We start from the raw sequence: 15,225 nt of genomic DNA, 5'->3' as shown, positions 1-15,225 counted from the left end.
AAAACTGAAATATTTTATCTTTTCTTATGGCTGAGTATAATATTCCACTGTGTATAGATATCAAAGCTTCTGTCACCATTCATTTGTCATTGGACATGCTGGTTGTTCCCATATCCTGGCTACTCAGTGCTCAGAACATAGTTATGCTGTATCTTCCCAACTTATGTTTTTATGGTCTTAGGGAAGATATCAAAAGTGGAATCACTAGGTCATATGGATTTTGTTTTTAATTTGAGACATCTCCATACTGTTTTCCTTAGAGGATGACCCAGATGACATTCCCACCAGTGACGAATAGGAGTTTCTTTATCACCACATCCCTGCCAACTGAGTGAATGTTTTCAGTCTCTTTTTATATATGCCATTCTCTCTCGTGAGATATGATGTTTAATTGTTGTTTTGAATTATGTTTCCTTGATACCAGATGCTGATGAATTCTTTTTCTTCCGCCTATTGGTCACCTACATATCTTCTTTGAAAGACTATCTGTTTATGTCCTCTCCCAATTTTTATTGGTGTCTGTTCTTGATGAGTTTTTTATGTGCCTTACATATGTTGAATGCATGACATGCTTATGTTATTTTTAGTTCAGTAGGATATCTTTTAATATTAGCCGTAGGTTCTTTTGCCATATAAAAGCTTTTTAGTTTGATATAGTCCCATTTTTTAATTTTTGTTTTCTTTGCCAATGGCACTTGACCATAAATGATACCTCTGAGGTCTGTATACTAAAGAGAGCTGCATGTCCTTTTCTCAGAATATTTTATGGATTCTCATTTAATCTTGAGATCATTATTCTATGTTTAATTAGATTTTGGTAAGGTGTGAGATAGGAATTAATTTTATTTATTCTCAAGTGGCCATCTAGTTTGCCTAACTCATATGTTGAAGTTAGGATTTGTTGCACTTCATAAACCTAACTCACTTATCATAGATTAACTGTTCATTTGTATGAAGGCTCATGTCTAGGTTTTAAATTTTATTCCACTAACATTAGAGTCTACTTCTATTACAATACCACATTATTTTTGTTACTGTAATCTTATCGTTATAATATAAAGCCAAGGAATGAAATACTTAGAAGCTTCTTATGTAGCAGAATTATTTTTGCTACTATGGGAACTTTATGGTACATATTTCAGTGGTGTTTTATGCCCTTGAAGATTGTTGTTGGAATTTTAATGGTAATTGAATCTGTAAAATGCTTTAGGTAGGATCGTTGTTTTGACATTCTTAATTCTTTTAACTCGTAGACATGGAATATCTTTCCACTTCCTGGTGTCCTCTTTTTTAAATAAAGCTTTATATTTTAAGTCTTTTTTACATATCTTGGTAAGTTTATTCCTTGGTACTTAGTATTTGGGGAAACTTTTTAATAGGGTTATCATTTGTTTCTCTACCAGAAAGAAATGCATTTATAAGTGCAATAGATTTTTGTGTGTTTTAATTTGTAGCAGCCTGCTGTTTTGTTGTATTGGTTTACCATTAATGGTATTTTTAGTAGATACTTTAGGATTTTCAATATATATTTATTATGTCATCTACAAATATTAATAGTTTAACCTTTTGTTTTCCAATTTGGAGTCCTTTGATATCTTTTTCTTGCCTAATTGTTGTGGCAAGAACTTCCAGAACTATTGAATAAAAGTGGAGATGTGGACAACTTTGCCTTGGTCCTGATTTCAGAGGAAAGGTTTTCAGTTTTTCACAATTGAGCATGGTGTTGGCTGTGGGTTTGCTGTGAGCGGCTATTGCTATATTGAGGTACGTCCCTTCTTTGCCTATTTTTTGAGACTTTTTCATCATTAACGATTGTTGAATCTTGTCAAAATCTTTCTCTGCCTCTATTGAAATAATTACGTTTTTATATTTGCTTTTGTTTACATGATGTAAATTAATTGGTTTGTGTATATTGAACCATCCTGCCTTTCTTGGGATAAAAGCCACCTGGCTGTAATGTGTGGTCTGTCTGATATAATGTTAGATTCAGATTGCTAAGATTTTGTTGAGGATCTTTGCATCGCTATTCATCAGTTTTGTAAGTCTGTAATTTTCTTGTTTAGTGATATATGTTTGCTTTGGGTATTAGGGTAATGTTGACTTGTAAAATTTCTTAGAAATGATTCTTCTTTCTTCAGTAGTTTAGAAGAGCTTTAGAAATAACACCATCACTATTTCTCCCTCATGCACGGCCAGACCGGTTTGAAAACCTTGGGTCCAGGACCCTGAGGGCCTCTTCCTCACCATCCCAGTCCCTCGGTCAGGGAGTCACACCACCTGACACCAGCTCTAATTCTCCAAACCCAAAACTGCACAGATGCTAATGTGTTCAAATGAGATTGTTACTGAACACACTTCATCTTGAGGACAGTGGCTGCAACAACCATATTTCACTGACATTTATGCAGTCAAATATCTTAGTCAGCTAAATGAAGTGACTAGTTTAAAATCCCTTGTCATACTCCAAAAGTACCACAGGGTAAGGGAAACAATCTGAACAACAGAGATATTATCAGCATCCCTTTGGTATAAGCAATTCGAATATACCAGTTCTTATGTTACTGGAAATCAAAACCTCCAACACTAGTCCACATAAAATTCAAAGAACAATGAGGGAAACTAAGGAACCCAACTGCTGTGTCAGAAGTGGAAACCCAGGCACATCCTCAAGTCCATTAAAATTCTTGACCTTGGTTGACAAGGACCTGAAATCAACATTCACTACACTCACACTCGCAATCAAACTTAAACAAGTGCTGACCAGAGAGATTTGACCAATTCAGGAACTAATACAGAGGACGCAGATTCCATACAAAACAAACTGAAGAAACAAAGAAAACAAGAGCAAGTCTCAGTAGCAGAACTGCACAGGTAGAGAATCATGTAGATGAACTAGAATACAGAGAAATAGTCTCTGAATTATAGAAATACCAGGAGAGGAAAATGAGAAAGGGGAAAAATAAGGGTGGGCGAGATCATAGCTGAGAACTTACACACTCTCTGGAGGGACGTTAATACACAGACTCAAGAGGCCCAAAGAGTAGCAAGCAAAATAAACCCCAGCAGAACAGCTCCAAGACTTACGATAATCAGATGGCAAAATTCAAAGAGAGAGATCAACTTCTTAAGTTTCTAGAGAGCAGAGAGACCTTCAATAATAAGAGATACTACATATGAATCACAAGTCTCTCATATGAAATGATACAGGAGAGAAAAGAGTGGAATAACATGTTCAAATTACTCACTGAGAAATAAACTTTCAACCTAGGGTCCACTACCCTGCAAAGTTCTCATTTAGTTGAGAGGAAAATGGAATGCAGTCATTAGATCTTCTTGAAGTTTTGGTAGATATCACTAGTGAACAGGATTAGGGCTTTTATTCTTAGGGGTATTTTAATGACAGATTTAATTTCCTTACTCATGATTGGTCTGCTCGGGTTTTCTACTTCCTCTTGATTCAGTCTTTGGAGACTGCATGATTCTGATAATTCATTCTGTATGTTTGTTTTTTTGTGAGGCCACATGCAAGTGTTGCTTAGGGCTTACCCTGGCTCTATGCTAAGGGATCACTCCTTGCAGGGATTGGGGAGCATATGTGATTCTTGGGATCTAGCCCACATTGATCGCATGCAAAGCAAGTGCCCTAAGAATTCATTCATAGTAATTTCAGAAATTACTATGACAGATGAGTGGCATAGTAACCATAGTTTACAGTAACCTCTTATGATCCTTGCTATTTCAGAGTTATCTGTCTATATTTGATTTGCTTTTGGGGGGCTTCTGTCTTTTTTCCCTGTGAATCTAGCTAAGGGCTTGTTCGTCTTTTATATTATTTTTTTTTAGTGAACACCTGGTTTCATTGATATTGTTTCATTGGTTTACGCTGTAGTCTTTATTATTCCCTTTCTTCTACTTTAGGATTCACTTACTGTTCTTTCTCCAGTTTCTTAAGTGGTGAGGTTATATTAGTGCTTTGAGCTTTTGCTCTTTCCAGATGTAAACCTATATTGCTCTTTCCAGATGTAAACCTATATTGCTATATCTCCATGATTGATAGTTTGTGTCTTCATTCTCTTTAGGTCTAGGAAATACTTTCCTTCTTTGATTACATCGTTGATCTAGTAGTTTAACAGTATATTATTCAGTCTCCAAATTTTAATAAAACTTTCATTTTATTAATAATTTATAATTTCTATTTTTTGTGACTTTATGGATATTTTAGATGTATTCCTGCAAATGATCTCTCTTGGGAAATGCTGCATGTACAGTAGAAAAGAATGTGTATTTGGCTTTTGCATTCTTTTAGGTGTAGGGTCCTGTACATGACTGCCGGCCCCTGTTCTCCCAAGTACTCATTTATATAAGACTCTGTGTCTTTATTAATCTGCTGCCTGGTGATGTGTCCAGTGCTGAGAGTGGGACTTTATGTCTCCCTACTGCTTTTGTGTTGCCATTGATGTATTTCCACAGGCTAAAGTTAGAAGTGACTATGAAGTTCACTGTCCCTTCCTTTCGTGTGTGTTAGCTGATGAGTTAAGGCCTTTCCCTGTTGATCTCCTTAATTGGTATGTAGTGTTCATCCCTATCTCTGATTATTTTATTTACCTTGAATGTTATGTGTTGTGACATAAGCATGGCCATCCCTGCTTTCCAAAGTTATATAGCATTAAACCTCGGTGTTTTTACAGCCATTCACCAACCCTGTCTTTATCCTGAGAGTTGAAGTGTATCTCTTATAAGCAACAGAAGACTGTCTTGCTTTGAGATCCATTCATTCAATCTGTGACTTTTTATGGGAGAGCTTAGTTCACTGACATTTTAAAAAGTTATTTATATGAAGATACTTGTTGCCATGTACTTCAGAGGAATTTGACTGCTTATGCCATTTGATGTTTGTGTTTTATTTTGGGTTCATTCTCTGTCTCTACCAGAGCTGTTTTAAATTCTAAGCATTTTCTTAGCTGCTATTTACCGGAAAATGTTTTTAATATATCCTGCAGATCTTGTTGATGACCTTGCTATGTTGGAAATCTTTTTCATTCAAACTTTGTACATGTAATTTCATTCTCTTGCAAAGTCTCATTAGAGAATTGTGCTACATACATATAGATAAAAATATAGATATAGATATATACATATAGATTTTTTTTTTGCCTTGCATGTGTGGTTTTTCTTTCTCTTGCTGCTTTGTTTGTTTGGGTTTTGGGCTGCACCCAGTGGTACTCAGGGTTTATTCCTGCCTCTGTGCTCAGGGTCCATTCCTGGTCTGTAGTGTCAGATATGGAGTCAGGGTCAGTCATGTGCAAGGCTGGAGCCACACCCTCTGTACTCTCTCAAGCCCCCTTGTTGCTCTCAGGTATCTGTCTCTGTCTTTGGCCCTTTTGCTGACAATGTGCCTTGATGTTATTCTGTTTGAGTTTATTTGATTGGCGCTCTTGGTGCCTCTTGGATCAGTGGTTCTATCTTCCAAAAAACCCCTCAGATTGGAGATGTTCTCACCTACAATTTTCAGCCAGCCTCTATTTCCTCTCCCTCTTTCTTCTTCATCTGGAATTCATATAATTCTGAGTTTGTTCCCTCTGCTATTGTCATTATTACCTTTTTCATTGTTCCTGTATTTTTCTGTTTCTCTTTCCAATTTCGTCTTTCCTGGTGGAGTTGTTTTCTGTATTTTTGAGTTCACTGATATAATTTTTTTTTTGCTTCATCCATGTGTAAAAACTCAAAAAGAAAAAAGGGGCAAGGAGGGGAACACCTCACTGCACTGGGCACAGGGCACTGTGCACAGGCAAGCGGCACTCTGTTTCTCCCGCTACCTGCACTTGGTAGTCTCCAGCCGCTTCCCCCACCCCGGGGAGATTGATGGCGATGATGAGGCAGGCGAAGGAAGAAACGGAGCCAGACTGGTTGGTCTCAGTTGCAGTTTATTCCATTCCCATCTCCATTCTCCTCTGATTCTCCTCCTGCTTCTTCCTCCCCCATGCTACTTCTCCTCTGGGTCTGGATCTCGATCAAGCTTCTTTAGATCTGGCACTGGAACTTGCTGGCACTACCCCTGGGATTTCCCCCCAGCCCACTCTCACAGCCTAGTTAAATCCCCCAGCATGAGGAGTTGGGGATTACACACAGGTGTGGTCACAATCAAAAGGAGTAAAGTTCTTTCCGTCAGGGGATGCTTCTTTTAGGACAGATTCTCTTTCAGCAGGACACCCACCCAAGAGCGGAATCCCATGGGTGTGTTTCTCCTCCCCTTGGCTAACAAACATATAAGCATTCATATTATTAATCATTTTGTATGGGCATAGCAAGAGATGCATTAAGCTTATAGAATTGCTTCCCTGGGGTCATCTCAATCTCAGACTACAGTGCTCAGGCCACATTAGTCTTTCCTATCCCTAGCAGGGTCCTAGACTCAGCATTGCTTTTGGATCATGACATGACATGTCTATGACCAAGCTCTTAACATATAGTTGAGCATTAGGCACTTTGGCCAGGCCCATCTCAATGCCAGGGTAGCACATAACTCACCGCTTGCCCTGGGTCCGTCCCATCCCTCGTTGGGACCCTGCTTTTGGGGGTGCTAGGAAGTAAGGGCAGAGAGTCTCTTGCCTACATGCCTGGTTGTCTTCCCCGGGGCCCCTCGGAGGGGATGGGCTCCAGCTTCCCTCCCCACCCCGAGCAGAGCTCCCGGCGGCCAAAGACCACTGGAACCTAGGTACAGCCATGCTGGAGGCCCCTCTCATCCAGAGAGACTTAAAAGCAAGCTCTCAGAAGCACAAGGCTGCTTTGCGGCTGCACAATATCTTTAGCCTACTTCTCCCTCTGGGAGAAATTGGCAATCTTCTGAGAGTTTCCTGCCCACATGGGACAGCCTTACAAGCTTCCCATGGTGTATCCATATGCAAAATCCAGTAACAAGCTGGATCTCATTCCCCTGACCCTGAAGACCCCCCAGCGCAACATCGTTAGGAGGGCCAAGTCGAGATAGACTTCTAAGATCTCAGGGAAAGGACAAAATGAGATATTACTGAGCCCGCCAGAGAAATTGGTGATTAACGGGATTTCGTGAGGAAGTAAGGGCAGCTAAGGCTTAACTCGAGAAAGCAGATGCCCAGGAGTGAATATTCAAAGCCAATTCAATCCCATGTTACCAAAGCATATTAACAACTGTCTTTCTTTGTCCATACAATAAGGATATTGCTCTAAAGTAAACTATTCAGAAGACATAAAGATAGGAGAAAAGGCAATATTAACTTACAAGTTCACTGTCCTAGCAAGTTCTGACCTTACAAATTAACAGAATCTGATTAGGGGAAGAGCTGATTAACTAGTTGGGGAAGGGAGCATAGAAGTAATTACATATAGACAAAGGAATGGGAGTGACTCGGGAGCACCTTGATGGGTGTGACTGATATAACTAGCTCCTAGTGGCAAGGGGAGCAGGACATACCAATGTAGTCTAGAATTGTTTAGAGATTATTGCCAGATAAGCCCAAACCAATGTAGTCTAGAATTGTTTAGAGATTATTACCAAATAGCCCATACCAATGTAGTCTAGAATTGTTTAGAGATTATTACCAAATAAACCCAAACAAGGGAGAAAGGACAAACCAATGATATCCTACAATCCATTCTGCTCCGACTTGCTACTATATGTTTTTAGCTCCCTTAATTTTGTATAAATAATTTCTTTCATGTTTCCATCAAGTTCTCTTCAAATTTATTGATGTTTCTGTTCACGTTATTTTCAATGTCAATTTGAGCATTGTTATGGCTGTTACTCTAAGTCTTTTTTAGGCAGGTTGCAACTTTCTGATGTTGGGGCTCTCCCTGCATTTCTGTCACTCTCTTTGATCATAATTTTCTTCATTTTCTCATTCTTCCTGGTGTTCCATTAACCTAAGGCTGGTGCTGGGCCATGTGGGTGTTAGGTGTTACCTGGGACCTTGCTCCCTCCCCCAGTGGAAGTGCATGGTTGCAGACCATGCCACAAGTGCTCATCTGTGCTAGTGCTTTATGTTGGCATGCTTCTCAGTGGTGTCTGGGGCTTTGCCACGCCCTTTCTATGGTTTTGGAGGACTAAGGAACTCACTGACTTAAATACCATTAAACCATCTTCTAAGTCTTAAGTACCATATTTTAGTTATATACTTTTATAGTTGGTTATACAGCTACTATTACTATGTCACCAAGTTGATTAGAGGTATATTATAGAGACATTGATCTTAACAAATTTCTGTAGATGTACATTATTCAGTGATACAGATATTTGGTTTATAGATTGTGTACATGTTTTGTGTATGTGTGTACATATGTCCACATACCTATGCAAATTCTGAGAAACTATTTACCCAAGTTAAACAATAATTTAATCAAAATTTATAAAGTGAAAGGCAGTCACTGAAAATCATATACCTTGCTTTATGAAGCTGATTATTTTCCTCCATTACCTTTTTTGTTTTTATCTTTTGTAGGTGATCATAGCCCTCTGGTATCGCACAATTATGGGAATAATGAATTTATTTGGGATAGAAACTAAGACCTGCTGGAATGTCACCAGAATAGAATCTATGAATGAAATTCAAAGCTGTGAAGGCATGTTTCTTCCTAAAATATAATTGCATTATAATTAATATTTACATAATCATATTTTAGTGCTTTTAAGAATTTTTGTAATTTTGATTTTCCTTTTTAAACACCTAGAATTGGTTCACTTAAAAGGCTTTATACTCTGTGTAATTTTGTCTAAGAAGGCTATATACTTAGGAATATTAACTACTTGAAATTTAATTTCAGTACTAAATACCCAAATCTAAAGCAATTTTATATGTGAGTTATTATTTAATTCCAGAATCAGAAGATACAGAAGGTGTATTGGACATAGTATAGTGGTGTAGACTATCCCTGATGTGCTCAGGGGCCCTGCGTTTGAGCTCTGGGGGCCCAGACATATTTCTGGGTCTGACCTGGGCTCCCCTGTACTGCTTTAGAAATATTTTTAATGCCTTAAATTTTACACAGGTGACATTTTAAGGAGTTATTTTGTAACTGGAATTGATAACTATGAATGATTTTTTGGTAATATGTAGTCTAATATCTACTTGTAATTAGCTATGCATACATATTTAAAATAAGATATAAGATAGATTGTTTAGAGATTTTTTTGTCCTATTGCTGTCCACTAAGTTGCTTTTATATACTCCCACATTCTGTCTTTGTTGAAGAGCCAGATGTTGGAGCACCTGACTTAGCTAGGACCTATGCTTCTAGTTAAATGCTTGAAGTCTAGCAACTTTACAGTCAAGTACAATGCTCTTTTTTAAAACTCAAAGCCTCATGTAACTATTTATATGACATTTATACCATTACTTTCCTTTCTATTTCTTTGTTTTCTTCACATTGTGTAATTATTATTGATTATTAAATACATGTGTATTAAGTACTGAGATAATTATACCCAATCAAATTTTGGTTATTTAAAACATTAATATATATCTTTCCAAAGGATTGGGAGACCCTGCTTGCTTTTATGTTGGCGTGATCTTTCTTTTAAATGGATCACTGATGGGATTATTCTTTATGTATGGCACATTCCTGAGGTAAGATTATTGTGTTAAAATATTTATAAAGTTTTATAAGAATTACAGGGTGTTACTCATATTTATTGATTGAAACAAATTATTAATAAATAAAAATTGATTAATAAGCAAATTTGAAGACATTGGCAATATTATGTAAAGAGAAATTACAGCTGTCATTAAAATATCTTTAATGCATTTCTTTTATACTAATGGGGAATTTTTTGAGAGACTAATTATATCTGTGATTTTATCTCTAAGCTTTAAATTCTAATCCTTTGACCTGTATATATATATATGTGTGTGTGTGTGTATATGTATATATTTCTAACGTTTTTTATTACTGTATCTTTGTGGTATAGTTTGAAGCCATAGAGCATAAATAATCCATTTTCTTCTTTTTCTCAGTGGAGTTTTGGCTATAAGATGCCTTCTCTGGTTTCCTAACAACTTTTAGGGGGTTTGTCTAGTTCTGTGAAGAATTTAAAAAAGAATTTCACTGAATATGTGTAGTGCTTTTGGTAAAAATGAACATTTTGACAAAATTGGTTGATAACTTGTGTTTATGAGCATAGAATGTCTTTATGTTATTTATTTTAGTGATATTGTAAGACATCTACAGGTATAAACATTTATCTTCTTGATAAAATATATTCCTAATTATTTTTTATCTGATCATAAAAGGTATTTTTGTCTTCATTTCTATTTATAATTTGTTATATGCATATATAAACACAAGAGACATATTTTTTAGTTTTAAGCTTACTAAATTCTGACAGTTTGTGAACTGTGATATATATATACATATCATATATATACATGCATAAAATATCATGTCATTCATGTATGACATTTATACCATTACTTTCTTTTCAATCTGAATACCTTTTTTAAACCTCTGACCAGGGCTCTTCCAGTACATGTTAACTAATAATGGTGAAAATGGATGCCATTGTCTTACTACGGGTCTCAGAGGAAAATTCTTCAGTCTTTCATCATTGAGTATGATGAACTAGGACTTGGTCAAATGTGGTTTTTATTATAATTGGGCATTTTCCCCTTCATCTGCTTTATTCAGAGTTTTTAATCATAAATGGATACTGAATCTTGAACAAATGCTCTTTTCTTGTGGTTAAAGTTTTGTTTTCATTTATTTTAAAATACTTTCACATTTCTGGAGTAACATAGGCTTACAGGAGTGTCAGCGTGCTCTAGAGGCGCAGCAGTACCACACCATGCCTGCCACCACCGTGCCACGTGGGCCTGTGTAGGACTGGTACATATCCCTCTCTTTCCTTCTCTAGTTCTTGCTCAATTTTCTCTGGCTCTCAACTCAGGGGTTCCAGAAGCTTCTCTCCTTACCCTGGATTGGTTCTGGTTTTCTTGTTTTAGGACTTACATCTGGCTATGCTCATGACTTGATTCCTGGCCCCACATTCAGGGATCACTCATGGCAGTGCGTGGGGAACTATATGTGGTGCCAGGGATCCAGTCCAGCTCAGCTGCAGGCAAGGCAAGCACCCTACCCACCAGCCTATCTCTCTGGTATTAGGTATTAGGTATTAGGTATTTCCAGGTATTATAATCTACTCTCTACCGCTCATGGAATCACTGTCACTATCACTATCATCCCGTTGATCATCGATTTGCTCGAGCAGGCCCAGTAACATCTCCATTCGTCCTAGCCCTGAGATTTTAGCAGCTTCTTTTTAACAATGATGGGTCTCATTCTCCTGACCCTGAAAGAGCCTCTAATGTGACCTCTCATGGAAAAGTTGCATAAATTAAAATTACCTTTTCTAAATTGTGCCTGACTGCCTCTGAAGTCAGGTTTCTTCTTTGTCAGGGTATATCTCTGTTTCTGTGATAGCTGTCTTATGTCTTTGTTTTTATTTTTTAAACCACACAGTGATCTGGGGCTACTGCTGTTATGGTACTTGGGAGAGATCATATACTACAGGGAACAAACCTGATGTTCCTATGTGTAGAGCAGGTGCTCCAGCCCTTTGAGCCATTTCCTGTCTTCTAGGTGCTGATTTTTTAGCCTTTTCTATGGAAGCTCTTTTGATTCAGATTTCAAGTATACTGTGTAGGTTATTCTATATGTAGTTGTATATTTCTTGTGTGAGCATAAATAATATATAAAAATAAATATATTTTTATTCCACCCCCATCGGTTCACCTCCTCACATCCTCAGGCTTGTAGTTGATTGGAAACTTATCTTTCCTAATAATGATACTGTAGTTTCAACTGGGATAACAGTGTGCCCAGTGTCAGGTGTTGACATTGATTATTCTTGTATTCAGCTTTGCAATCTTGACACATCCATAGAAGCTAGCTTTTTCAGAGAAATAAGATTTTACACAGAAGAAAACGTTTTCCCTTTCCACAAAAGGATAGATTCAAGTTCCCCTGCTCTGTTTCTTCATGCATTTACTTGGATGTGATACCTTGAACTACTGTCATCATTTTTTTTTAAATTTTATTTTTTAAATTTTTTTTAAATTTATTTTTAATTAGAGAGTCATCGTGAGGGTACAGTTACAGATCCATACATCTTTGTGGTCATGTTTCCCCCATACAAAGTTTGATAACCCATCCCTTCACCAGTGCCCATTCTCTACCACCAGTAAACCCAACATCCCTCCCCCCTCCCCAGTCCCGTCCCCCCCCACCCCACCCTGCCACTACTGCCATCATTTTTTCAACCATGAGGGAACACTGTTAAAGTATACAGTGTCTAACCTAACACCCTTTTGCTTCTGAGCTCATTGAAATAATATTCAAATAATGTAAGTCACTTCTGTAAGAATTTTTGTTATATACAAAATACATTTTTAAGCTTTCTTTATTATGGTTGAACTATATAGCATCTAATGACTAAATTTAATCTTTCAAGAATACTGTTTTTACAGGGTTTACTGGTGTTCAATATTTAATATTATGATTTTTAAATGTAATTTTAAAATTCTAGGATAAAGTTCTAGTAAAAATTTACTGTATTTTGCATGAATTATGATTATAAACTTTACTTTTACAGTGGAACTCAACTTGGTGGCCTAATTACAGTATTATGCTACTTTTTCAACCATGGCGAGGTTTGTTTCTAAAACAGTTTTTAAATACAAGGTATATAGGAATAAAGAGGACTGGTGCGATAGCACAGCAGGTAGGATGTTTGCCTTGCACACGGCCAGCCTGGGTTTGATTCCTCTGTTCCTCTCGGAGAGCCCGGCAAGCTACCGAGAGTATCTCGCCCCCACGGCAGAGCCTGGAAAGCTACCTGTGGCATATTCGATATGCCAAAAACAGTAACAACAAGTCTCACAATGGAGACGTTACTGGTGCCCGCTTGAGCAAATCAATGAACAAGGGGATGACAATGCTATTACAGTGCTACTATAGAAATAAATACATTCATCAAAGCATTAAATAATTTTATATTATTTTCAAATAACCCTTCTTGGTGCCTAACACTTGGTAGTATAGCAGTTGGGGTTGATTTTCCAGCACAACACTGGGAGCCCCCAGAACCAAGAGGGTGGCCCAGCTATTTTCAGGGCCACGGGACTTCAGCACTCTCATATCCCTGGGCCTTGGCAATGAGGTTATGATCTGGCTGACCAAGAGTTTCTGGTGGAGCCTCCATACTCATGAGCACTGCTTGGAAGCCTCTCCAGATAAAAGAACTCATCTTAGGGGTTGACACTTCTAAAATGCTGATTCATATGTTTACTTAATCATTAAATCCACTATATGAAATGCCCTCCTTGTTTTTTACTATATACATGTAAGTATATGTATATAGTAAAAACAGACGCACATACTTTTGTTTATAGTTTCATTTAATCCCACCAGGCATTTTGGGAAGGTGTTTGTAGTTCTATAAAAGTCACAGAGTCAGAGTTAAAGTGACTAAGTTACTCGACCAGGATTCTCCATGCTGTACAGGTGAAGCTGGCCCTCTGCAGCTTCTCTCTGGCTCTAAATCTTGCATGTACTATTATGGGATACTATAATATTACTATATAGAACACCTCATTTCAGAAAAATCTGACATAAATCTTTGAAAACAAAGACATTGCATATGTAAGAGCTGAAATAGATATGCCAGTATTGGCACATTAATATTCCTGTCACTAGGGGGATTTCAAACTCTTTAGAAGAGGGCAGTAATGAATTCAGACTGTAGCTAGTAAAATAGGGTGATATACAGTAGGACAATTAGGCATTGTTACTTATTCCTCTCCTTTGGTAAAAATTAACTCTAGGATTATCTCTTAGGGATACCAAGAATAATTAATCTGGCTTAGAGATATGCATGGTTGTTCCAAGCATAGCACTGTAGTACTGTCATCCCGTTGTTCAGTGATTTGCTTGAGCAGGCACCAGTAATGTCTCCATTGTGAGACTTGTTACTGTTTTTGGCATATCAAATACTCCACGGATAGCTTGCCAGGCTCTGCCGTGCGGGCGGGATACTCTCGGTAGCTTGCCAGGCTCTCCGAGAAGGATGGAGGAATAGAACCCGGGTCAGCTGCATGCAAGGCAAATGCCCTCCCCACTGTGCTATCGCTCTAGCCCTGTTCTAAGCATACTAATAAGAATGTTCTGTGAAGACCAGTTAATGCAAGTAAGCATATAATTTCATACCAGTGAGAGGGCCATGTATTAAATATTGGAAACAATGGCAGTGATGTGGAGAGAAATCTTCAATTCACTGTTGGTGGTAATATCATCTGGTTCAACCTATATGGAAACTGATATGGAGGTTTTGGAAATGTAAAACAACTCCCATAAAATCCAGCGATTCCAGTTCTCAATTATGAAACTCCAAAACGTTAATTCAAAAGGATATATTGCACATTCATGTTCATTACAGAACTTAGTGCAATAGCCAAAGGCCTATTAGAAGTATCCCAAATGTCCAACTATAGATGAATGGGTCAAGTTGTGGTGTATATGCACAATGGAACACAATGCAGCTATAAAAAGGAAGAAACTGTGCACTTTGTTGCAACATGGATAGAACTGGATAGAATTGCAAGTATGGCAGGTAATGTTAAGCAAAATTATGGGGAGGACAAATAGTGAGTGATCTAACTCATGTGAAATATAGAAAGACAAAAGTAAGACATTACTGAAAGATGATAAAAACTTTGTCATTGGAATGCAGAAACAATCTCCAGACAGCAAGTGCCCTACCTACTATATTATCACTGCAGCCCCAATAATGCCTTTTTAATTTTTTTCCTTGGGTGCTGGGCAGTCACACCTAGGACCTTTACCACTGATCCATATCACTGATCCGTAAAATGTAAATTAATGCTTTTGTCATGTGTATTATGGTAGTGATACCCAAATTCTTGTAGTTCTTTTTTAAAAAAAATTATGGTTAACACCTAATGCTTTTCAAATTTATTATCTGAAATTACTGTAATACACATATTATGTTTTGTCTCTGTGTCTGTGGATTCCTTTGGTGATATTTGTTTAGATCTTTCTCTGGGCTTGTACTTATCCCTCTGGCTCTGATGGCAGGGTCCTCACTGCAAAGCTCAAACATGGATCTGAAATACTCCTGTTCTTGTACCTGCTGTCTCGTTTCCTTAGTTCAGATTTGCCCAATACATATTTTGCTCGCCT

At 37.6% G+C, this 15,225-nt stretch overlaps 1 protein-coding gene across 1 annotated transcript in view; it reads left to right on the top strand.

The window, feature by feature from the left end:
* The window catches only part of DPY19L2 (dpy-19 like 2), a 151,234-nt gene that overhangs the window by 50,053 nt on the left and 85,956 nt on the right, over positions 1 to 15,225 (top strand). Inside the window, exons 5-7 of the mRNA XM_055128523.1 lie at positions 8,475 to 8,595; positions 9,506 to 9,599; positions 12,620 to 12,677. Coding sequence (XP_054984498.1) covers positions 8,475 to 8,595; positions 9,506 to 9,599; positions 12,620 to 12,677 — 273 coding nt within the window. The remainder of the gene's footprint in view (positions 1 to 8,474; positions 8,596 to 9,505; positions 9,600 to 12,619; positions 12,678 to 15,225) is intronic.

The sequence above is a fragment of the Sorex araneus genome, chromosome 1 (assembly GCF_027595985.1).
Source record: "Sorex araneus isolate mSorAra2 chromosome 1, mSorAra2.pri, whole genome shotgun sequence".
In the NCBI taxonomy this organism is placed as follows: domain Eukaryota; kingdom Metazoa; phylum Chordata; class Mammalia; order Eulipotyphla; family Soricidae; genus Sorex; species Sorex araneus.
Note: the sequence above shows the minus strand (reverse complement) of the source record. Positions and strands in the feature narration are given on the sequence as shown.